The sequence below is a fragment of the Sciurus carolinensis genome, chromosome 2 (genome assembly GCF_902686445.1).
Source record: "Sciurus carolinensis chromosome 2, mSciCar1.2, whole genome shotgun sequence".
NCBI classification, from domain to species: Eukaryota; Metazoa; Chordata; class Mammalia; order Rodentia; family Sciuridae; genus Sciurus; species Sciurus carolinensis.
Genome location: NC_062214.1, coordinates 89,431,210 through 89,456,779, shown reverse-complemented (window position 1 = coordinate 89,456,779; position 25,570 = coordinate 89,431,210). Strand labels below are relative to the sequence as shown.

Below are 25,570 nucleotides of genomic sequence, written 5' to 3'. Positions count from 1 at the left end.
ACCTTCAGAGGGAGCTTGACCTGCCAACAATTTGATTTTGGACTGCTAGCCTCCAGAACTGTGAGAGATCAAATTTCTTTTGATTAACTGATTGATGTCTGTGGTGCTGAGAATTGAACCCAGGCTTCTGCCACTGTGCTACATCCCTGACCTTCTTTTGCTTTAAGCCCATCCAGTCAGCACTTTATTGTGGATGCCCTAGGAAAATAAATGCCAGCTATTTCTCACATGTGACCTTTCCCCACCAGGATGCACCCACTGAGATGAGATACCTGTCACTCATCAGTCTCCAATTATTAGTTCACACTGTCTATTCCTCTTTGTCCCAATTGCTGGTCCTTCTCAGATGCTTTTTTGCACCTACTTCTACACTCATGGAGCCTCAGGTCCTCTCTTGCCAAACCCTCAACATTTCATCTCCACTCGCTACTGGTGCACTAGGGTATTGCTTCCTTAGTCCTTGCATAAATGCCCGCATATGAGCCCACTTCGGTTTCTTCCCTAGATCCCCAAACTTATCACAGGGGTAAGGAGGTTCTATCATTTCTCCAACTAGGAGAAGCCCTCAAGGGGAAGTAGAGACAAGACCCAGGTTCCTTTGTAGGGGGACTCAATTACTTCTCTTTTAACTTCTTCTCTCGTCCTTTGCTTGGCAAATTTGTAGTTAGTCTGTATATAATTCCAAATATTTTCTGTCTTACACGTGTGGTTAGACTTAAATTTAAGAAGCATTTGGGGGCTGGAGAGATAGCTCAGTTGGTAGAGTGCTTGCCTCTCAAGCATAAGGCCCTGGGTTCAATCCCCAGCACCACAAAAAAAAAAAAAAAAAAATGTTGTTTGGGGCTGGGGAGATAGCTCAGTCGGTAGAGTGCTTGCCTTGCAAGCACAAGGCCCTGGGTTCGATCCCCAGCACCCCCCCCCCAAAAAAAAAAAAAAAAAAAAAAAAAGAAGCATTTGATGTCTCTATTCTCTGGTCCCACCATTACAACTTCTGAAAGCAAGGAGCTGCCTCCTACAAGCTCTCTGAATTGAGAAGGATCAGGGTTATAAAGGAAGAAACAGAGACTGGGGTTGTGGCTCAGTGGTAGAGTGCTTGCCTAGCACATGTGAGGCACTGGGTTTGATCCCTTAGGACCACATAAAAATAAATAAAATAAAGGTATTGTGTCCATCTACTGTTTTTTTGTTTTTTTTTTTGGTACCGGGGATCGAACTCAGGGCCTTGTGCTTGTGAGGCAAACACCTCTACCAGCTGAGCTATCTCCGCAGCCCTTTGTGTCCATCTAAAACTAAAAAAAAAATTTTTTAAAGGAAGAAAACTGAAGAGGCTTACCACTATATAATGTTGTAATGGCATTTTTGCATTTTTTAAATCATAGTAATTTCGTAGGCAGTTTCCCCACTTTCCATACTGGTTAGTTTTCCACTGCCTTGGCATACATACTACAATTCGTTTGTCATTCTCCTTGTGTGGTTTCCAGCATTTCATCATAGATATCTACACAACTCTTTATTTCACAAATTTAGATTGCCCTTAGTTACAGTAAGCATGCATGTACCAATTTCACTAAGGCTTTTCAAGCACTTAGCTCGAACAACAAAAATGTTTTAAGCATTTGCCATCTGAAGCACATGGTGTTAGATGCTACAAAATACCAAAGGAGGCAATTGGGGCCTAGGGAAGTTTATATTTTAGTTAAAGAAACAGGTTGTAAGCATGCAATGCACATACTAATACAGGATATGGATTTGGGGCATATTTCAAATTGAACCAACCAAAAAGTGCTTTACCCCTGACTTTCTTTTTCATAGGTGATCTAGTCATATGATTCAAATTTTGAAGTATAAAAAGGTACATAGTGAAAATATCTTCTCCTATCAAGGTTCTCCAGTTACCAATTTCCCTTCCCCCGAAGAAACTGTTATTATTGCTTTCTTGCATAAACCTCCAGTAATAATTTATGATGTGTAAATAAATGCATACCTGTGACTCCATTATTTCTCTCACTACTCCACTATTTTTATAGAAAATGATAGCATACTTACCAACTATCTCAGTCACATAGGTGGCTCAGAGAACCAGGAATTAGTAGTGGGTCCAAATTGTATACAGTGGAAAGGACACTCCCCATGTACAAAGCAGACTCTGAGAGGAGGCACTTGAACTTGGGGTGGAGACACTTCTGCACAGCCTTCTGAACTCTTGATTGAGGGCTGAGGGAAATTATTTCTGGTAAAGATCAGCTGCAATTCCCATCTTCACACTCAGATTACAGTTATATGGGCTGATCCAGTCAGGTTCTTTCTCCAGCCCCAGTTTTGTGCTGTTATAGAGAAACCTGATTTTGGTCATGGATAACCATGGTTGGCTATTGGGGTAGACCATGTGCAGGTGAGGCACAAAACAGTCAAATATGACAGCTCATTTTCTACAACCTCTTCTGGGAATAGAAGATTGTATAAAAAGGTGGACAAGGATGTGTCTGATCACTTGCCAAAGGCAGGAAAATAGACTTAGGCATTGGCAACAGGCTTCATCTATGGCAAACCACACAGCAAGTGCTTCCTGTGGTAGTGATGACTGATCTCTGAGAAGGGACAGGCCCTGGGTCAAATGGGGCTGGGAAGGATGCATCTAGAAAGTAGGACAAACAGACATGCCTAATTGCATTTTCATTGGACTGGCATTATCATAAAACTCTCAGTCCTACCTGTATCAGCTTCGTATTGCCATTTGGCTCTGCCTTTTTATCTCTCTGCCACCTTGCATTTTTATATAGCTCACCTGGACAATACTCTTTCCATTTCAGTTCTTTTTCTAACTGAATTTTCCTGGAGCAAGGGATCCACAATAGCAGGACCACTTTGCAAGAAAATTAGAAACAGATGATAAGAACATTAGAAGTAAGTGAATCTAGTTTGATGAACATGGAAACTCAGGTCCAGAGACGTCATCTTCTAATACATTAGGAGTAGTTGAACCAGGCTGGTAAGGCACCTTCCACTGGATCTATCTCATGGAGCATCTGAGGCAAAATACCAAGATTCAGTCTTCTTGGTGTATCAATAACTTTCACCTTGCATAAAGATCAGCAGATAAGCCTCAGGTTTCAAATAGAATGGACTAAAATTATTTATATTTCATTCGCATCGACCAGAATGGTTAAAATTAAAAAGGTTGAAAAATACAAAAGATATAAGAAGCAATTAGAATTTTCAAACAATGCTAATAAAGAGTATAAATTGATTAAAACATTTTGTAAAACTGTTATGTACCACTAAAGCTAAACATACACCTACCCTATGACCTACAAATTCTAGTTGTATTTACCCAAGAGAATTAAGCAAATCTATCACCAAAAGACAGGCACACAAATGTACATATAGCAGCTTTATTTATAATAGCTAAAAATGGGAAACCACACAAATGCCCATTATCAGAGCATAGATAGCTAATTTGTGGTATATGCATACAATTCACTACTACACAGGAAAAAAAAAGAAGGAACTAATTCACACAACTTGGTAAATCTTATGCACATTGTTTTTTTTTTTTTTTTTTGGGTGCTGGGGATCGAACCCAGGGCCTTGTGCTTACAAGGCAAGCACTCTACCAACTGAGCTATCTCTCCAGCTCCTGATGCACATTGTTTAATGAAGGAAGTCGATCCAAAAGTTACACATAGTGTAGATTCTGTTTATACAAAATTCAAGAGTAGACAAAAACCACTTTAGGATGACCTGTCAAGAAAGTAATTATGGGATGAAGGGATGAAAGGCAAAGGTATACTGACATAAAGTAACCTCTGGAATGCTGGTGTGTTCCAGATCTTGATTTGGGTGATAATTATATTACAAACATATGTAGAAATTAATCTTAAGCTGAACATTTAAGATTTGCCCATTTAAAAAATTTGCTGGGAAAGAGCAAGGGGCTGGAGATGAAATTCAACGACCAAAGGTGGAGCGCACACCCATACCTCATTCATCTCTTCAGTGGATTTAATTCAGGAGACCTTTACCACTAAGCCACATCCCCAGCCATTTTTAAATTTTTGATCAAGACTTCATGGTAGTCTGGCACTCTCTGGGATCTTCAGGTTGGCATTGTCCTCTCTATCTAGGACAAGAAGAATCATCGGTTTCTTCTGCTTTGTACCAAGCCCAAATCCCTGACACAAGGAATGATCTGCCTGGGAGTACGGTTGAAATAGAAGGAGTAGGGCAGAATGTTGTGAGAAAAACACAGTTTAATATGTCAAAATTATATCCCGCCACTCGTTCATCGAAGCAGGAATTTCAAAGCAAGCAGGTGCTTGCTTTGGAGCCAAGCACCCATGTTAGTCACCAAGGACACACATGAGACCAAAGGAAGTCCTTCCTGCAGCCCTCAACCTGGCCTGCCCTAGTGGGGAAAACAGGCATGAAGTCACCTAACATGAGGACTATATGACAGCACAATAGAAATATGCAACCAGAATCTTAGAAACGGAGACGAGGAAGCTGCAAATGCAGCCTGGGCCGTTCAGGGAGGACTCGTCCAGGAGGAGGGCTCTGAGCCAGGACTCCAAGAATGAAGAGAATTTGGCAGCATGGAAGAGGGGGACCTGGAAAGAGTCACAAGGAACGAGAGAGTCAGGCCATTCTGGAAATGAATGCACCTTCCTCTGGGAGTGAGTGGTAGGAGGCACCTGTGAGAGAGGAGTTTCAAAAAAAGAATGAAATCCCCAGGAAGGCTCACTGGCAAAGTGGATTACGATGGGTTGTATCTCTTTTCTCCTTGCTGGGCTGGAAGGGTGTGGAATAAATAACCCTCTCTCTTCCTCTCCTCAAGTTTGCAACCAATGGAGAAATAAGACAGAGGAAACAGGTGGACTTTTCATTTTTTTTTAATTTTCACTTATTTATTTATTGAACCCAGGGGCGCTTAGCCCCTGCCCTTTTGAAAATATTTTATTCAGAGGCAGGTTCTTACTAAGTGCTTAGGGTCTTGCTAAGTTGCTAAAGTTGGCTTTGATCTAGATCCTCCTGCTTCAGCCTTCCCAGCTGCTGGGATTACAGGTGTGTGCCACCTTGCCTGGCTACAGGTGGATATTTAAAATTTATGGCAGATACAGTTCCACTGGAGGACACAGTGTAGATGTACAGTCCCCAGGGACTTCCTGTTCTGTCACTGCTAAAGCAGACAGACTACTCGGGTACTGGGAGTGCTGAACACCAGCCCTCCCACAAAGGCAGGTGTTTTGCCTGGCGAGAACATACCCTCTTTTAGAAGCAAGCCCTAAACAGGTAAAGCAAAGTTTAAGTAAGCACAGTTCCTTCCTGGCAACTTTCCAATTAGGAGAGTCATTCTTTTCCCAAGAGAGGCCAGAGAGATTTCAGGAGTGGGACTCAAACAAAACCCTCTCTACAGGAAGTAAAAGGAGTCAGGAATGGAGGTTCCATGTCACAATCCACATCAGGAACTCACATTGTTATTTTTTCCTGAAATAGAGAATCACCCCACATTTACTTAGAAATCAAACTTTTTTTTTTTTTTTTGGCTGGCGCTTGAAATTTTTTTTTATTGTAAACAAATGGGATACATGTTGTTTCTCTGTTAGTACATGGCGTAAAGGCATACCATTTGTGTAATCATAAATTTACATAGGGTAGTGCTGTTTGATTCATTCTGTTATTTTTTCCCTTCCCCCCACCCCTACCACCCCTCTTTTCCCTCTATACAGTCCTTCCTTCCTCCATTCTTGCCCCCCTCCCTAACCCTAACTCTAACCCTAACACTAACCCCTCCCACCCCCCATTATGTGTCATCATCCACTTATTAGCGATATCATTCGTCCTTTGTTTTTTTGAGATTGGCTTATCTCACTTAGCATGATATTCTCCAGTTTCATCCATTTGCCTGCAAATGCCATAATTTTATCATTCTTTATGGCTGAGTAATATTCCATTGTATATATATACATTGTATATACCACAGTTTCTTATCCATTCATCAATTGAAGGACATCTAGGTTGGTTCCACAATCTGGCTATTGTGAACTGAGCAGCTATGAACATTGATGTGGCTGTATCTCTGTAATATGCTGATTTTAAGTCCTTTGGGTATAGGCCAAGGAGTGGGATAGCTGGGTCAAATGGTGGTTCCATTCCAAGTTTTCTAAGGAGTCTCCACACTGCTTTCCAGAGTGGCTGCACTAATTTGCAGCCCCACCAGCAATGTATGAGTGTACCTTTCTCCCCACATCCTCGCCAACACCTGTTGTTGCTTGTATTCTTGATAATTGGCGCTTGAAATTGAATCCAGGTTTTCGTGCATGCTAAACACACTACCACTGAGCTGGACTGCCACCCCAACTTGAAACCAAACTCGTTTCTCTTAATTTTTTGGTACTGGGGATTGAATCCAGTTGCTGAGGCTGGTTTTGACCTTTTTTTTTGTATGTGTGTGTGGTGCTGGGGATTGACCCAGGGACTTGTGCATGCAAGGCAGGCATGCTACCAACTGAGCTATATCCCCAGCCCTGATTTTGAACTTTTGATCCTCCTGTTCAGCTCCCAAGTCTCTGGGATTATAGGCATGCACCACCACATCTGACTTCCTGAAAACAAACTTTATAAGGCACTTTAACATCCATAGAATAAGAGCATAGAAAGAAAACGTAGCCAGGAGCAGTGGCGCAGACCTGTGATCTCAGCAACTCAGGAGGGTGAGGCAGAAGAATCGCCAAGTCTGAGGACCACCTGGGCAACTTCATGACACCCTGTCCAAAATAAAAAAATAAACAGTGTTGAGGATGTAAAAAAAAAAAAAAAAAAATTTGCCCATGTTATATTTAACTTTTTAAATTTTTGAATCTGCTTTGTAGTAGAGGCAGTGCAATAAAGGTACTTTATCATTTCAAATAACATCTTATTTTTAAAATAAGTCTGTCAAGGTTCCTGCTTTCTCTCGTTCATACCAGACAGTATCAGCTTCCAACTCGTTTGCTGGTTACCAATTTCTGGGCCCTGACAGGCTGTCTTGCTGAGCAGGTTTGATTTTATCTCCAGTTTAGCAAACTTCCTTGGTTCCCATGTGTTGGAGGGATACAGGACAAGCTCGTGCCTGAAGCAAAGACTATTCTAATCTCGCCCTAGCTGCCTTTTCTGATCGAGGGCAACCTCTCTTCTCCATGCCCTTTTTCCCAGGCCCACAGAACCTCCACATCTTTTCACTTTTGCACTTAGAGCCACTGCCCTACCTATGCTGTTCTTTCTGTTAATTCCTCACATTTCACAGTCCAGTTCCCAAAGATTTGCCCTTAAATGTTTGATCACGTTCCTAGCTCTTTGTGAGTTAGCGCATTTACCATATTAAATCTTCTATATCATAAGACCCACTCACTGAGCTAAGTGTATTCGGGAGATGGCGTGACTTCTCTTCATCGCTGGGTTCCTGTATTCCTAGTTATAAAGAACCGATTTCCATTTTTTTCTTTTTTGGTTCCAGACTTCTAGTCTTCATAAAAATGTTGCTTCCTATTAATTCTTCACTGCGGAAGAACTTGGGGATGAAAGTGAAAAAGTGAAATAGTTAAATAAGACACAAATTAAGGCGGGCGTGGTGGTGTACACATGGGATCCCAGATACTCCGGAGGCTGATCACAAGTTGGAGGTTAGCTAAAATAAAATTAAAAGAGCTGGGGGTGTAACTGAGTGGTAGAGTGCCTTGGGTTGAATCCCCACTACAACAAAACAAAAACAAACAAAAAGACATGATCTCCTGTATTGTCCAACAGAATAGCCATCAGTCAAATGTAGCTATTTAAATGAACTATTAAGTAAAATAAAAAATTCAACTCCTCACAGTCTCTCCAGCCATATTCCTTTAAGTGTTCAAAAACGTCCTGTGGCTAGAGGCTACTGTACTGGAGAGTGCAGAGTGGAATATTTCCATCATCGCAGGCAGTTCTTTTGGACAGCACTGGAAACCTCTGGTCTTTACACTTGGTACTCTCCCCTCTTGGAATATGACCCTGTTCCCACACGGCTTCCACAGTCGCCATTATCATTCTATATGCGTCCGAAATTACTTGCGTCCTTTAACAGACTGAGGCTTCCAAACCGCAGAGACCATCTTACTGCTGCTGTTTCAGATTTGGCTTCGAAGCCTAGGCTCACCGTAGGCGCTCGGTAAAGGCTGAATTAATGAATAACAGAATGGGAGGAACCTTCCTGCGACACCAGTCCCAAGCCTTTTCCCCATGCTGATCAATCCTAGGAGGGGACTTTTCACTTTTAAGCTTTTATTGGTGTGTGTTTGTCTTTTAGGTTTAAGCGCCCTGAAGAAGCGCGGAAACGCGGAGAAGCTGCGCACATCAGCACTCGTGCGGCCGCAACGGGCCGGGTGGTCAGCTTGCCAGGGCCGGCTCTCCCCGCCTGCGCCGACCGGCTCCCCCCGCCCCCTCCCCCTCCCGCTCCACTGGTCACTGCGCAGGCGCGGCCCTCGAGCGTGGGGCGTCTGGAAGCTGCCGGTCTGCGGGCGCTCGGGAGAGCGGGTGTTTGCGGCCTGCGTTTGGCCAGCTCTGTCGGCTCACTACCCGAAGCAGCGAGGCGCAGCGAGTCGAGCCTCCTCGCTCCCTGGGCTCTGTGGCCATGGAGAATCAGGTGCTGACGCCTCACGTGTACTGGGCTCAGCGACATCGCGAGCTGTATCTGCGCGTGGAGCTGAGTGACGTGCAGGTAAAGGCCGGGTCCGGCGGCGGGAAGCGCGCGGGATCGCGGCTCCGGCTACCCGCCGGGGTCGCCGCCCCCTTTGTCCGTGTGCGCGCCGAAGAGCCTGCAGTGCGCCAGCGAGATCTGCGAAAGCAGTTCGCTCACGGCGTATTGGCCTTTTTCTAGGCTCACCCTCAGATCCGGGCTCCAGCTCACGACTCCCGAGGGCTGCAGGTGCCTTCGGGTGCTCTGTGAGTCCGGCTCGGGACTCGGATGGTGCCCCGGACTCCTTTGTTCGCTCTCAACGGCCTGGTGGAGCCCAGTTCGGTTCTGGAGGCCTGGCCGTCGGGGTTCGAAGTTGGCGGAGGCCCTTTGAGACGTGTGATGAGCTTGTTGGTGTCTGAAGTCCGTGTGTCAGTGGTCTTCTGGGCCGTGGCTGGACGTCCAGCACTGACCTGAGGAGTCCAGTCAGGCCCCTCGGACGTTCTCAAGCCTCCCCGCCTCCTGGGAGGCGCACACCCCTCCCAACCGTTCAGTGATGGAAATCATGCCAGACCCTGAGAAAGTGATCCCCCCCCTACGTTTTGAAGCCTATGAATAAGGTTTGCTGAGTTGCACAGAGAACATAAAAATTATCTTAAGTTACATTAGCATTTACGTTGATCTCATTGACTCCTTAATGTGAGCAAGCCAAAGCCCCCTGTTAGTGAAGAATCCAGGGCTTGTGAACCCCTACGTCTTTAAGCAAACCATATCCAGAGTTCAGGACTTTGAGGAACTGGAGTTTTAGGTCTGGAATGTTCTTTCTACAGTCATCCTTAATCCAGGATCTTTGACATCAATGGTACTTTCCTCCCCTTTAAAAATATATTTAGTTGTAGATGGACACAATACCTTTATTTATTTTTAGGTGGTATCGAGAATCGAACCCAAAGCCTCACACGTGCTAGGCAAGCACTGTACCACTGAGCCACAACCCCAGCCCATTTGTGGTACTTCATTATCTCATTTACTCCACTGAACTCTCTCCATCTGAATGAGGTGTTTTTTTTTTTTTTTTTTTTTTTTTTTTTTTTCTATCTGGCATGTTGTCTTGCAAAGTAGAGTGCTTTCTGAGTGTTGAAGTGTACTTGTTGAATTTAATCCTTTTTTGCCCAGAACAAACCTGTTTTCTTTTGCACGATGAAGATAATGCTTTGCCAGAATGTCATTAAGTAGGCTATGGCATTGCATGGTGTGTCATTTAATGTGTTCAACCAAACTGAATTGTACTTTTCCATCTGAGGATGAATAAATATTATGTGCTGTCTCCCTCTACTATGCTTTAAAGTGTTTATTAAAGTTGAAAAAAAAATCTTTGTAGATGAGGATCCAAGTTCCCATCTAGAGAGAGTTCTTTCAACAGTCAATTAAAAAGTACAGAAAGTGTGTTATGATAGTCCCTCTAAGTATTCATTTAGCAGTATGTAGACCAAATTAAATAAACTCAAGCCCTGTTCTTTCTAAATGTATATCATGAGATAAGGATAGAATATTCTGGCATGTTTCTGAAGCCATAAGCGGAAAGATGTATTTGAGGGAAAGGAGTGATGATGGAAAGAAATGGAAATTTGTGGGACAAATGAAAACATGCACCATACTTATACTTTTCTTGAAATATTTAAACCTCTTAGTCAAGTAACATGAACATGTGTTAATCATAGTTAAGTTTGGAGTTACATGTTTGAAATGTATAACAGTGAAAAATACAGAGGTGGAGAAAAAAGTGAACTGTTTTTTTCGAAAATGAAATTCTTTTTTTAAACATTTATGGGAAAAATAAGTCTTTTTTTTTCCAGTCGTTTTTATTTTTTTCTGGACTTTCACATCTGTGATTCTGAAGTATCCATTTCAACTATTGTTAGTTTAAAAACACATGTTAATCTCATTCATAAAAGAAATATTCTAATATGTATAAGACATTATAGATTTACAAAGATAAGTCAGATAGATGACTTTTCAGGGCCTTCTATCTAGAAGGAAGCATGTTATAGAAAACAGAAACTTTTGCTCATGCGTTTGTTGGTAGAATTGGAAGTGGATGTTGAACAAAGTCCCTAGTGTTAAAGGATTTTTTTTAAACCTCTTTCTTTTAGTTAGAGATGAGTTTCAGAAATGAGATGTATTCTTGTCCAACTAATACTGGGAGAACTTTCCAGAAAGAGAAAGGTTTAGACTTTCAGATACTTTAATTCTGACATACTGTGTCAATGCCCTACAGTTAAAGAATACCAGGAATGCACCTATAATTAAACAAGTTGGGTTTATTATTACTCCTTGCAGCAAGGAAGGGCACACTCCATGAGGAACCGTGTGTCTTATTAAGAGGTTTTTAGAGCCAGGTGCGGTTGCACACGTCTGTAATTCCAGTGGCTTAGGAGGGTGAGGCAGGAGGATGGAGAGTTCAAAGGCAGCCTCAGCAAAAGCAAGGTGCTAAGCAACTCAGTGAGACCCTGTCTTTAAATAAAATACAAAATAGGGCTGGGGATTTGGCTCAGTGGCCAAGTGCCCCAAGTTCAATCCCTGGTACTAAAAATAAAAAAGAGGGTATTAGAACTGATTGTAGAATTTGGGCTTTTGTGATTTGGGGGTTCAATATAGATCAAATGCTGTCATGAAATAGGGACACTTCTGTGACTGGGTATCTGAATAAATCTTATCTGTAAGGAGAATCTAGCCCAAGAATAAAACATGTATATGATAGAGAAGTAGGACTCAATTAGGCCACCAGAGGGAGGATATTTGATGTTTTGTGGGTGGCATAGTGACCACGTGTTCATCAGTGCTTGTGAAAAAAATACGAAATGGACTTTGTCTCATCAAGTTTTCAGAGTAATCTTGTCTGAGGTTGATCGTCTCTGAGATAGTTTGTGTCTGATAAGAGAATGACATGGTCTAGCTCTGAATGCCAGACCTGCTTCTGAATGTCAAGGACTGGTCTTTTTAAAATTTATTAATTGATTGCTCCAGGGAGGGACTGTTGAAACCAGAACTTCTGGCTCAGGATGAAGCACTTCATTTATCTGTTCAATAAAAAACATTTATGGAACTAGGTTCTTGTCTGTCATTAAGCTAGGTGCTGTGTTCTTGGACAGTTCTTTGATGACTCCTCTATCTGTAGTGTATCACATAGATCTAGTTTTGAAGATTGAGTACCGCTTTGGGGCATCAGCTCTGTGCCCTTTCTTCTGAGATGCAGAACTGTCCAGTTGTCACATCCTATTCTATCTTTGGAGCTACAGGGTCAATGACTGATGAGAAACCACTGCTGATGTGTGTGAGGGTGGACAGTAACCACTTAAACAGTATCATTGTCAGTGCTTGAAGTGAACAGTTAGTAAAGAGGTAATAGGGGCAAGGGTACTTTCAGAGTAGAGTTTATATTCAAAGGAAGCATAATGGACAGGTTTGTCCCCACAATCATAGTTGTTAAAATATTTGCTTGTTTATCAAGGCCTTTATTTGTTTTAATTGTGTGTGGACAAAGTGCATAGGTCTGCAAGCCATTCGAAAGAAACTATTCTTGCCTACAGGGAGTCTAGTGGAAAAAATGGTAACTGGGGGCATGAGATTGGGTCCTTGCTCTTCACTTACTATCTGGTGAGCAAGGATGATTCACTTAACCTTTGTGAGCCTTAGTCTCTTCATTCAAATAAATGTGAATATTAGCACCCAATTCACAGGACTCTTTTGAAGTTCAACTGGATAATGGATTTGAAAGTGCTTTGTAAATTCTAGTGTACTTTTCAAGTGTGAGGGATTATTCTAATTGTGATACTAAGCCTTAGATGAGAGGGATAGACACAAAGAACAGTGAAACAGAATAGTCTGTTAGCAGACCTTTCTGTACATGAGAATTTGTTGTATGGCCAAGATGGCCTTGCACATTAAGGGGAAAAGGATGAACCATTTGGGAAATTGGACTGGCAGCATTGGTAATCCAAATGGCAAAAAAATAAAATAAGATCCTTCCTTAAACTATACCCAAAAATCAGTTTCAGGTAGGTTAGTGACTTGACTGCAGGAAGAAAAACTACTACAAAGAAAATATAGGAGACTATCTTTGTGATATTGGGTCAGTGAAAAATGTCTTTAAACCCTAAAGAGGAAGATTGACAAATAAGACCAACTTGAAGAAGATATTTGGAGCCTATATCACTGACAAATGAGTACCATCTTGACTATTTAAAGAACACTTGCCTACAGGGCTGGGGTTGTGGCTCAGTGGTAGAGTGCTTGCCGAGCATGTGTGAGGCACTGGGTTCGATTCTCAGCCCTGCATATAAATAAATAAAATAAATGGTCCATCAACAACTAAAAAAAGAAAAATTAAAAAAAATAAAGAATACTTACAGATGAGTAAGAAAGTGATGTATTTATTACCCAGTAGAATAAAGGGCAGATTATAAACAGGTCAGAGTAAAAGAAAAAAGAAGAGTATAAACCTGAAAAAAGGTCTTAACCTTAATTATAATCAGACATGTAAATTAAAATCATAGGATACTATTATTTCTTACATTAGATTGCCAGCTGTTGGTGAGGATGTTTGGTGTTGAAACTTTTTTATATAGTTGGTACCATGGGAGTATTTATTGAAATAATTGATTTGGAGAATGGTTTGACTCTGTCTAGTCAAGTTGAAGATGTGCATATCCTTATAACCTGGAAGTTTTGCTCCTTAGAGAAGCTCTCACACACATGCACAAGGAGATAGAATGTTCGTTGCAACACAGAATTGAAAACAGCCTCAATTTTTATCAACAGGAGAATGGATAAATTGTGGTACATTTACACAGTGGCATACTGACTGTACAACAGCTAAAATGAATGAAATGGAACCACTTCTCTATGGAGTTAAAGCTTATAAGTAGTTCAAAAAGCCAGTCAAAAAATAATATAAGCAATACAAATATATAATTCTGTTTATCTTTATGAATATCCAACATGTTCTAAGTGAATAAAGAAACAGAGCAGGAATGATAAACTCCAGTTCTAAAACAGTAATGACTTGCAAGGATGAGGTGCATTAAAGGGAGAGAGGGCAGTTGGTATGATGTGGTGTCCCCCAAAAACTCTCGTGTGAGACAATGCAACAAGGTTTGGAGGAGAAATAATTGGGTCATAGCCTTAACCTAATCAGTGAATTAATCCCTAATGGGATTAACTGAGTGGTAACTGGAGGCAGGTGGGATGTGACTGGAGGAAGTGTTTCATTGGGGCCATGGCTACGAGGTATATATTTTGCATCTGGAGAGTAGAGTCTCTGCTTCCTCATCATCATGTGAGCTACTTCCCTCTGCTATCCTCTTCTGCCGTGTTGTTCTGCCTCACTTTGAGCCCTGAGAAATGGAATCTGCTGTCTATGGATTGAGACCTCTGAAGCAGTGAGCCCCCAAATAAACCTTCCCTCCTCGATAGTTGTTCTGGTCAGATCCTTTTATCACAACAACAGAGAAGCTGACTAAAACAGTGGTAATTGTGTAACTGCATTCATAACTCAATCTTTTAAAAAGTGAGTCAAATAAAGCAAAATATTGATGGACAATAGGTGTGGTGATGTTTGTTATATTTTTCAGTGTTTGCTTGACAATTTTATAATAAAAATTCAGGCTGGGGTTGTGGCTCAGTGATAGAGTGCTTGCCTTGCACATGTGAGGCACTGGGTTTGATCCTCAACACCACATAAAAATAAATTAAAAAATGAAGATATAAAAAAATCAATAAATCTAAGTTGTTTATAACCACAGTACAGAAACATTCAAAGCAGTGAACTAATTTGGTAACTATTGAGCATTCACATTGGTTCAGGTGCAGGACTAAGTACTAGATACTCAGTGGTGAGCAGCACATACAAAGATACTGTCTTTAGGTATCCTCCTTGAGGGAGGCAGACAATAGATAAGTTCATAAATAAAACAATTACCTGGTAAAGACTATTTTAAATAGAGCTGTCAGGAGGCTTCATTGAGGAAGTGATATTTGAGCTAAGTGAAACTTGAATGAGTTAGGCAGAGAGCTGGGGGAAGGGACTGGGTATGTAGCTTAGTGAAAGAGAGCGTGCTTAGCATGCACAAGGCCCTGGGTTCAATCCCCTGCATCACAAAGAAAAAAGGAAAGTTGGGGTAGAACATTCCAACAAGAGTACAGACTTAAAAGCAGGCTAGAACTTGAAGAGTTCCAGAAACAGAAAGGATATTAGTATGTTTGGAGTGTAAGTGAGCAATATGTTACAGGGAGATGAGGTTGGGGGGATTTGCAAGATGTAGGTCATGTAGAGCCTTGTTGCCATGGTAAGGAGCTTGGGTTTCATTGTAAGAGCGATGAAAAAACAGTTTTAAGTAGAAGGGTGACTTCTTAAAATTTGCATTTTTTTTTATTAAATATTTGGGCTGCTTTGTGGATTATAAAGAGAAGTGAAATCTGGAAGACCATTTGGGGAGGATGCTGTAGTAGTATGGGTGAGAGATAAGGTGGCTTGGTCTTATAGTGAATGACAATTAAGAGGACAGTAGAGATTGAGAGAGTCATGGACAGATTTGAGATATACTTGGAGAGAAATATATAATCTTTTAATTTCATGTAGGGGAGAGAGAGAAAGGAAAGAACCAGGGTTGGGTGATGGAGCACTTAGACATTTAGAAGATGAGCAGAGGAAAAAGACCTAGCAAAGGAACAGAAGGAAAAGCCTATGGAGCTTAAAACCCAAGATAGTGTCCTGTGATGTCCTAGAAGCCAGGAGAAAAGAGAATTTCAGTAGGGTGGTCATCTGTGCCCAGCTGCTTTTGACAGGTTGAATAAGATGAGGTTAGATATGTATCCAGTGGGTTTAGTAATGGTTATTGATGATCTTGCTGATAAATATTTTAGTGGACTGATAGGCACGGAGCCTAGATCAGAGTGGATTTAAAAGTAAATTTATGTGTTTGCCTAGCATGAGCAGGGCCCTGGGTTCAATCCTCAGCACCACAGTAAATAAAGTAAAACATTACAAGTAAATTTGTGGTGAGGAAGAAGAGATAAATGTTGATAATCTTTAAAGATATTTTTCTTGGTTAGGGGAAAGGGAGGAGCAGAGAAATCAGTAATATAGATAGCATTTTGATTTAGAGGAGAAAATCACTGTGGCCAAGGAAGGCATTCTTTCTAAAGATTGAGGGCCTTGAGCTGTGTTTTTTTAGTATAGGATGACTTGAGTCAAAAAAGGGGTGTTAGACTGGGTGTGGTGGCATGCACCTCTCGTCCCAGCAACTTAGGAAGTAGAGGCAGGAGCAGCTCAAGTTGGAGACCAGTCTTAGCAACTTAGCGAGGCTCTGTCTCAAAATAAAAACTAAAAAGGACTGGGGATGTAGGGGATGTAACTCAGTGGTAAAGCCATCCTGGGTTCAATCCCCAGTACCCCTTGTCCCCAAAGTGATGGATTAGAAGGGGATACATCCTGGACCTACATTCAATTGAGTATTGTGCAGGTATTAAAAGAATGAGTAAGATCTCTGTGAACTGGTAAGGACTGATTTAGGTGGAAAGAAGCAAGGTGAGAAGAATGTATATTGTATGCTATCTTTTGTGTAAAAAGAAGGGAATATAAAAATAGATGAATATATTTGCTTATTTTTGCAAAACACATACATAGAAGGAACAGAAACTAGAAACTAATGAAAGGTGGGAAGTAGAAGTGTAGGAGAGGAGAATGGGTTTGGCATAGGACTTCTGAGACTTTTTAAATAAAGTTTGGCTTTTGAACAAGGAATATTTTACATATTCAGATAAAATTTGATAAAAAAGCAAATCTTGAAATTAAATACAATCAAAAGAACCTAACTCTATATCTAATTTTGACATATACAGACAAGTTAATGTCAATAAATTTGAACACAGTACTGTTTCTTTAGTAGAATGTGTGCCAAGGCAAAAGAAAGAAAAACCCTGCAAATAAACGGTGTAATTATTGTTAGTAAAAACGTTGATGTTCTAATTATGAAACTTTTAGAATAAAACAAATAAATAGATGTGTATGTTATTAGGTACAAAGATTTTTACTATAAAAGATGCAAATATTTAAAAAAATGGTAAGGAGAAGCTCTGTAGTAGTAAATTTGAATTGGAAATTTCAGTGTGACATGAATTGGAAATTTCAATGTGACATCGTGATGTAAAAATTCCTGGCTAGACCACTAAAAGATGAACATTGAGTACATCTCAGAACATCCAGACAGTGGCTCCTAAATTACTGTTCCCTCCTAAAGGAACTTGGGCTCCTTGAAGAAGTGACCAATAATTCCAAGTCCATGTCAAGAAAAGTCCAAACATCCTCAAAGGGTACAAGGTCATGTCAAAATGACACAGGAGCCTGTTTGAAGGGGTTTCCACTTATCAAATTTGTGACAATTAGAACATCAAAAAGAACAAGAATGGTAACAGATTTTGGCAGAGGAGATTGAAAAAGAAAAGCCATGCCTTTTTTCCAGCTACAAAAAATACAGCAACTTATGTGCAATGTTTCTGCCCAGAGAAGGACACTAGATATTCAGTACCTGCGTTTTTTGGAGGAGTAATTACTTAAGTAACCTCTGCCTATTAGGTACTAAAGTTTCAGGCTCCTATAGAAGGAAAACTGATTTTCACCAGAAATCACATAGTTTGTAGGCAAAGTCTGGGCATAGGAAACCACTTTGTTCATCAGGGAATGGAGGAAAGCCACATTTCCGGATGCTAGCCAGAGGCTGATCTTGGAAGCAGGCCCTTTTGAAGATTGCAGTTTCAGACCTGCTATATTAACTCTTCTATGCACATACTAATCACATACAAGCAAAGATACATACTAATAATTAGAATGAGAAATGAAACCTCAGTCTAAAGGGTTAGGTAGCAGGTAGTTCATTGAACTCTTTGTATTTATGCCAGAGATTATGAAAGTGAGTGAATTGATTAACTTCTGTCTAAACAGTTATTGAAGCATTAGGGATATAGACATGAATAAGACACTATCCCATTTGTGAACGAACTCAAGTTTAGAGGAGTAGATAAGCCGAAAAAAAAAAAAAGAACAGTATCACAAATATTGTAATAAAGGCAAATGCGAAGTTGTAAGGAAGCTATTATTTTTTATGTCAGAGTTGAGGAGGAATGAAGTGGGATTAACATTTGACCTGGACTTTGAAAGAGAGTGTCGTACCAGGTGTGGCAGCAAATGCCTGTAATCTCAGCAACTCAGGAGGGTAAGGCAGAAGAATCACAAATTCCAGACCAGCCTTAGCGAGCCCTCAGCAACTTCACAAGACCCTCTCTAAAAATCAAAAGGACCGGGGATGGTACTCAGTGGGAGAGTGCCACTGGGTTCAATACCTAATATGGGGTGTGGGGTATGGAGGGCCAATTGCTGCACGTTTGAAAGTAAATGATAGAAGTAAATAAAAAATGGCATAACTTAAGATTTAACCCACGTCTAGTTAACATCAAAGCCATCTTTTACCCTTTCCCTGTCCACTTCTTTTTTCACAAGAAAAGGAATTTCTTTTCTAGTAAAAGATAGGGTAGGCTGTACAAATTATTCTTTGAAAAGTGTTGAATAAAAACATTGAAAATTGAACAAGGTAGAAATGATATTGGGAACTCAGGTAAGAAAAACATTGCAACTGCTTTTGACTTGAGAATATTTGCTCTACTAAGTGAACTTGAACTCTGGTTTTGGCAGCTCAACAAAGTGGTGCAGGGCTTTAGAAATAAGAGCAAAACCCATGGCTTATCAGAGATGTGACATGTAATAGGAAATCCCCATAAAGTGTACTTCAGAAGACTACACACTTAGGGTTACGATTAATTAGAAGTAAACCTATACTATCTTCTTGCCCCCTGTTACTTTAATACTGAGCAAAGTAGAAGAAAAGGTCCCATAAAAGTCTCATAACACTTACTGCCTTTTACTACTATTTTGGCCTTGAGTGTACATTCCTTGATAACTGCTGTCCTCTCACAGGAAATGACTCAACTTTTCCCCTGGATTCTGTGTTCTATAGCTCAGCCACTGAGTCTTAGAGATTTGTGCATTCTACTGTAATATCTCTCATGATGTTTTGCATCATTTGCCTTTATCAGAATGGACTGATTTAGTACTTGATTGTTCTGTACAGTGTGAACAGTTTAGATTCCTCCTTGGAGGATCCTATAGCCTCAGATAGGTACAGACAGATATAGAGACCTTACTCATAGTTGGGAATAAACCACTAAATTTATTCTTTGGGTAAGGCATAAGGTAACAAGTTTAAATTCCCAAGGGAGAAAATGGTGGGACAAAGCTCCTGATTTAATTTGATTTTTTTCATTAAAATGCACTCTCGTGTATTTGGTCTGTGTTCACAGAACCCTGCCATCAGCATCACTGAAAATGTGCTGCATTTCAAAGGTCAGTATCCATGTAAGAGCGGCCAGCCTTCTACATGGTAAAGGAGGCATGGTAGTGTTTTCTCTTTATTTTTTAAAAAAAATCTGTTTTATTAAATTTGTACTGATGTTCACCCCTTCGATGCTCTTAGGGTAAATTAGATTGTTTTGAAATATACTACTAGAAAAAGCCAAAAGAATTTGTTTAAAATCCTTACATAGGCCATAGATAACAGTAGGAAAACAAAACAAAACAAATCAGAATCTTGGGTTAGAAACCAGGACATCAGTGTTCTAACTCTAATTCTGTCACTACCCTGAACAAGTTATTGACTTCCTAGGACCTATAAAATGAAGGTTATAATCTGTTTTTTTTTTTTTTTGGGCAGTGCTGGGGATTGAACCCAGGGCCTTGTGCTTGCAAGGCAAGCACTCTACTAACTGAGCTATATCCCCAGCCCTATAATCTGTTTTTCTTAAACTCAAGAATCCATGGACATCTAAGATTATATCCACAGGACCCTCAGTGGTTCATGGACCCAGACTGAGAAACAGTCTTGAGTACTTGATTATAAGATGCCCATCTAGATGATCCAGAATGTACTGCTTTTATTTGTTTGTTTTAAGATTACAATAAAACAAAAAGTAAAAATATTCTTGATGAGTCTTTGTGGCTCCCTGATAATATACTTGTAGATCGTTTTGAGAAACACTGTACTCTGGCTGATGTTTAAGTCTTTTCCATCTCTCACAGTCTCTGATTCTGAGGATCTGTGTCCATCTCTTTTCTTCTCAGCACCTCAACTGGTTTACTGCTCTGCCTGAGAGGGTGGGTCTGCATTCACGGTACCCAGTGGGGTGGGTTCTCCCTGTTCCCTTCCCTCTTCTAGTTCCTGGTGTTAATGGAGAGTGAAGAGTTACTGCTTTGTGTGGGATTTTCTCCTGTCTTAATATACTCCCATGAAAGTACAACCTGGCTTTTGTATCTGCTTTTCAAGATGAGAGTAGTGGTGGTAACAGCTCAGACTTTTTGGGATTTTAATACATTTAAAAGGGCTGGAGAGTATAGCTCCATGGTAGAGTGCTTGAATAGCATATACCAGGTCCTGGGTTCAGTCCCCAATACTGCCAAACAAACAAACAAAAAAAAGAAGTTTAAATGATAATAGAGTATTCTACCACTTAGAGCTTACAGACTATCTCAGCCTTAAAGAATTTATACTCTTAGAAAATAATAGCCAACTATAGCAAATATTAGGCAGATTATTTTACATATGGCCAGATGAGGGACGAGAACCCCAGGAGGGAGGGAACCAAATGATAAAGAGAGCACGAGGTAGAGGGGAAGAGTGTCCAGGACAGCTGCCGGGGCCAGCAGTCACTGGGAGCCAGACATGATACCTGGTTGGTTTGGGAAAAGAGCCATGTCAAAGAACAGGACTGGGGGATGGCCAACCCAGAGATTTTCTTCCCAGTTCCACATGTCCTCTGGGAACTGAGAAAAATCTTTCTCTTTATTTGTTCTATTTGGAATATATTAAATTAAATAAGTTAGCTTCTCCCTTCATTCTCTGTCCCTGGTTGGGAGGTTTTAGATTCAGAGCTGTCTTTGAGATAGTCAGCATTTTCATGTACCCTGCAACTTTACTTAATCACAGTCAAGATGGTACATTTGGGGCTGGGGATATAGCTCAATTGGTAGAGTGCTTGCCTCATAAGCACAAGGCCCTGGGTTCAAATCCCCAGCACCAAAAAAAAAAAAAAAAAAAAAAAAAAAAGATGGTACATTTACCTGATTTTTCTCTACTCTGGATTTAGAACCAGAGTAAATGAAAGTTAAGTTTATTATCTGTTTGGTACCTTTGGCATTGCTTTTTATATTCTTTTTCTTGCCTATTATTTGTAGTGGGCATCATCTAGGCTGCATTGGAAGATTAAGTAAATGGCCTGAAACTGATCATTAGAGGATATTTGGAGATAAACTTTTGTCCAGTTTTGGCTCATCTGACTGTCAAGTAACTCGGAAGCTCCCACACATTTTGACGACCCATTAATGTTTGCATATGTATAGGAAAGAACTGTTCCAAGCTGACTTTTGGGTGGCTTTACTCTGCTCAAATTCAAAGTAATGCACCTTTTTTTCTTCATAGCTCAGGGACATGGTGCCAAAGGAGACAATGTCTATGAATTTCACCTGGAGTTCTTAGATCTTGTGAAGCCAGAGGTATGTTTTTTCCTTTTCACTTCTTTTCCTTTTAAGGAAATGAATAGTAGTTTAGTGAAATGAGGGGTACAGGTTTGGGGAGAGAAGATAAAAACTAAAGCGGAATGATATAGTTCTATTTGGAACAGAACCCCTGTTTTACCTGCTGAGGAATGAGAAAAGTTGGAGAATCTAGATTAAATCTGGGCTTTACCATTTATAGGAACGTGAATTTTTTTTTTTTATTATTGTATACAAATGGGATACATGTTGTTTCTCTATTTGTACATGGAGTCAAGGCATACCATTTGTGTAATCATACGTTTACATAGGGCAATGATGTTTGATTCATTATTTTTTTCCCTCCCCCCCCCACCCCTCCCACCCCAGTAATGTGAGATTGAACAAATCTCTTCATGTCTTTGGGCTCTGTTTTTTCCATGTGTTAAATAAAGGATTGGACCTAGCGATCTCCAGAGTCCCTTCCATCTCTGGTATTCTCTAATTTTAGTGATGACAGGAGGAATATGGCACCCATTGAGAGAAGAGTTACATAGGGGAAGAGGAAGCATCATAGAGAGTTGCTTTCATATGACTTTGCTCAGGGGCAGTGAGAAGAATAGAGATCAGAAAGGCCAAGGCACTTGGTCTTTAGAAAGAAAGCAGGAAATGTAAGGAAAGGAGAGAATCCAACAGATGGTGTATTTCACTTTGTGCATTTATACTCTTAGCTCAGGGGGCTTGAGGTTATTGATCTCTCCTTATAGGAGCTCATTGTTTTGAGGTAGTATTGATAGCATTGTCATGGGGAACCTGTCTAGAGACAAAAGGAAAGACCATGTAGACAAACAATAAGACAGAACAACCTATAAGAATTTGAGTTTAGTTGAGAAGATTCCCTGGACTGAAACTATGGAACAGTTGTAACTGATCCAGTACAGTTTTGGCATCAGTGCAGTCTTTTCTAAAACAAAGGTTTGCTAAACTAGGAGCAGTCATTTTCATGGCAGGAAAATTTGTCACCTGAGGGTGTCTTTGGGGGTTATTTAATATACTCTCTTACATGATGTGACTCAGGACATTCATACTGGTTTCCTCCAGGCTAATCAGGAACCATTTGCCTTTCTTATCTTGATTTCTTCCCCTTTCATTCATGAGGAGACTCAGAAAAACACCTTATTGTTCTTAGCAGTTCTTTTCAACTACAGCCCTTGACCTAGATGTTCTCTTTGCATCAGGAGTTGGAGGGGAATAAATACACCGTGCAGCTTCTCTGTGGAGATGTACTGGCCTGGGGCAGTTTCAGGGAATGAAGGAGGTATTCTCACATTCTTACTTTCTCTTCTAGCCGGTTTACAAACTGACCCAGAGGCAGGTAAACATTACTGTACAGAAGAAGGTGAGTCAGTGGTGGGAAAGACTCACCAAGCAGGAGAAGCGCCCACTGTTTTTGGCTCCTGACTTTGATCGCTGGCTGGATGAATCTGATGCAGAAATGGAACTCAGAGCCAAGGTTAGTAAGGACCCTCAGATATAGGCATTGAAAGTAGAAATCCTGAGGAACTCAAGTTATTTGGGCTATTTCATATTCCTGTAAGATTCTGATATGAGAGAGACAAGGCTATACATTCATTTAAAGACCTGGCACTATGATTTTAGAGAAGTACTGGTTATGTATTTTGTAGCTTGTGCCTCTCTTGGTATTTGTCTCTATGACTAGACTATGATGATGGGTTTTGGGGAGGGTGACAGCAGAGATATAAGTGCCATTCTTGTATCAAGGGTGCATATAATCAATAAGACCTATCATTTTTGTTACTAATCTTGGATGAGCTGGCTGAAGTGATGTTTGCCAGATTTCTATCTCCATTCCTCTCCCCTTACTGTAATCTTTGGAAGGAAATCCCTGTGCACAGCCCATATTAAAGGAGTAGGGAATTATATTTTGTCTTTTAGAGTGGAGTATTATGTAATTATTTTGAAAGTTTTTATGAATGGGAGAGTTGTCCATTCTCATCCATTTATTTATTCAGTTATTTTTTTATATTAGTTTGACTCATGGGTATTTATTTTATACTTTGGGTTATAATTGAATACTGTGTTATTTATTTTCTTGCTCAAGATTATTTTAGTTTTGGCCATTGGGAGTTCTTTTACTTGGGTCTTCTATCTTTTTGAAAAAACTCCACCAATCCTTGTAGATTTTTTTTGTTTGTTTGTTTTCAGTACTTCCTTACTTGGCACTATATAAGCAGCCCCAGTCATATCTTGTATATTTCTTGCTCCAACCTTAGAATAATCATTTCTCCAAGGAGCTCTTTAGTTTTTATTGAAGACAGGGTGCCAGGTATCTTCATGTTACTATGGTGTTATTGCTTTAAACATTCTCAGCTAACAGAACAAGGAAGTATATCTGAGTGCATGCTAATCCATGTGTATTTGCATTCTTATAAATATCCTATATGTATATTAAGATAAATGGTAATCATTACTAATGTTGGAAAGATGATCTTAGCTTCTAGAAAAATTATATTAATATTATAAAAATTTTAAAAATTAAAAGAACAGTCTGCTTCCTGCCTTAATATTCTGTTTTGTTTCCGTGGCTATGATAAATCTTCTGGATGTCCTTTCCAGTTCTAAGATTGCAAGATTGTCCACTTGGCAGTTTGGAAGCCAGCTGATGGGTTTAATTCTGTGGACATTGGATGGGCATCCTGTGACTCTAATATTGCCCATGAAGGAGTTGTCAAGCTTTTTAGTACCATGAGCTAGGACATTTTCCTCATGGAACAAAGGAGGTGGTGGCAACTGAGGGAGTAAGATTACTTATTCAGTGTGTGGGCCTTTCCAAGTATCTGGGAATTCTAACTTGTGTTCTTGGAAAATTTCTGTCTAAATTCTAGGAAGAAGAACGTCTAAATAAACTCAGACTAGAAAGCCAAGGCTCCCCTGAAAGTAAGTTGCCCCCTATGTTAAGATAGTTACCAGTTAACTTATGATAGAAGTAGGGGTGTGGATGGATGTTATATGGCAGGAGAGTGAATGATTTTACCCTAACGAATGATGTGGGTGAGTTTATGAGAAATTCTTTGTGTCCAGTGTTGAGTAGTGCACATCCACACCAGAAGTCTTACCTTTAATATGTCCTTTCTGTTTGTGGCCTGACATCATCTGAGCATACCAAGACTTGTATATTAGAATGAAAGACCCACAGACTCCTAAACTGGCTTAATAGCAAATGGCAGCAGAATCTTATATGAGCCTGTGGAAATGTGCATTGACACAAGGCTATACTCTTCCAGCCTAGCGTTTTTCTCCTAGATGAGATCTAAGGGCTGCGCAGAATGAAATTTAATAAAATAAAATAAAAAAAAGGTAGAATAAATATTTAAAAAGCAGAATGAAATAAAAGCCCTTCATCTGTTCCAAATTTAACTTTTTCAGTCATAAATAAGAAAGAGGAACTTTTTTTTTGGTACTGGGAATTGAACTCACGGCACTTGACCACTGAGCCACATCCCTATCCCTGTTATGTATTTTATTTAGAGACAGGGTTTCACTGAGTTGCTTAGCGACTTACTTTTTGCTGAGGCTGGCTTTGAACTTTTGATCCTCTGCCTCAGCCTTCCCAGCCGCTGAGCTTGTAGGTGTGTGCCACCACGCTCAGTAAAAGGGGAACTTTTTGGAGCAGTGGTTTTCAAACTTTGTTCTCTGGTACCCAGGGGTTCTCAGTGATGTTTGGAGAGGTAGGTCATGCAGGCACATCTGCTTCAATTGGAGCAACTCTTTTTTGTGTTTTACACTTGGGGGTTCTCACTAAGTTTCTTTTGGAAAAGAGTTTAAAATAAGATTTGAATAACCACTTATTTAGTTCTTTAGAAAAGCAGAAGAAAGGAAACAATTAGTGGAGACAATAACAATATAAAAAGGCAAACTTGAGATTTAAATTAATTTTTTGATGTTTTAAAGGGATAAACTTTATATATACATGTATGTATATGTGTGTATATATATGCATATATATATTTTTTTTAATTTATTTTTTTGTGATGATGATGATGATTGGAACCAGGGCCTCATGCATGTTTGGCAAGATTTCTACCACTGAGCTATATCCCCAGCCCATAAAAATTCTTTTGTATGAATTTTCAGGATGTTAAATAAAGCTTTAATTTCTATCTAAATTCATAAAGTTTCCTAATGAAAGGAGTTCTTCATTATGGAGAAGTATAATAAATTATAGTTTTAAA

At 40.1% G+C, this 25,570-nt stretch overlaps 1 protein-coding gene across 1 annotated transcript in view; it reads left to right on the top strand.

The window, feature by feature from the left end:
- The first annotated feature begins 8,344 nt into the window (after positions 1–8,344).
- The window catches only part of Hacd3 (3-hydroxyacyl-CoA dehydratase 3), a 31,516-nt gene continuing 14,290 nt past the window's right edge, over positions 8,345–25,570 (top strand). Inside the window, exons 1-5 of the mRNA XM_047538704.1 lie at positions 8,345–8,725; positions 19,094–19,136; positions 21,265–21,338; positions 22,666–22,830; positions 24,224–24,275. Coding sequence (XP_047394660.1) covers positions 8,639–8,725; positions 19,094–19,136; positions 21,265–21,338; positions 22,666–22,830; positions 24,224–24,275 — 421 coding nt within the window. The 5' untranslated portion in view covers positions 8,345–8,638. The remainder of the gene's footprint in view (positions 8,726–19,093; positions 19,137–21,264; positions 21,339–22,665; positions 22,831–24,223; positions 24,276–25,570) is intronic.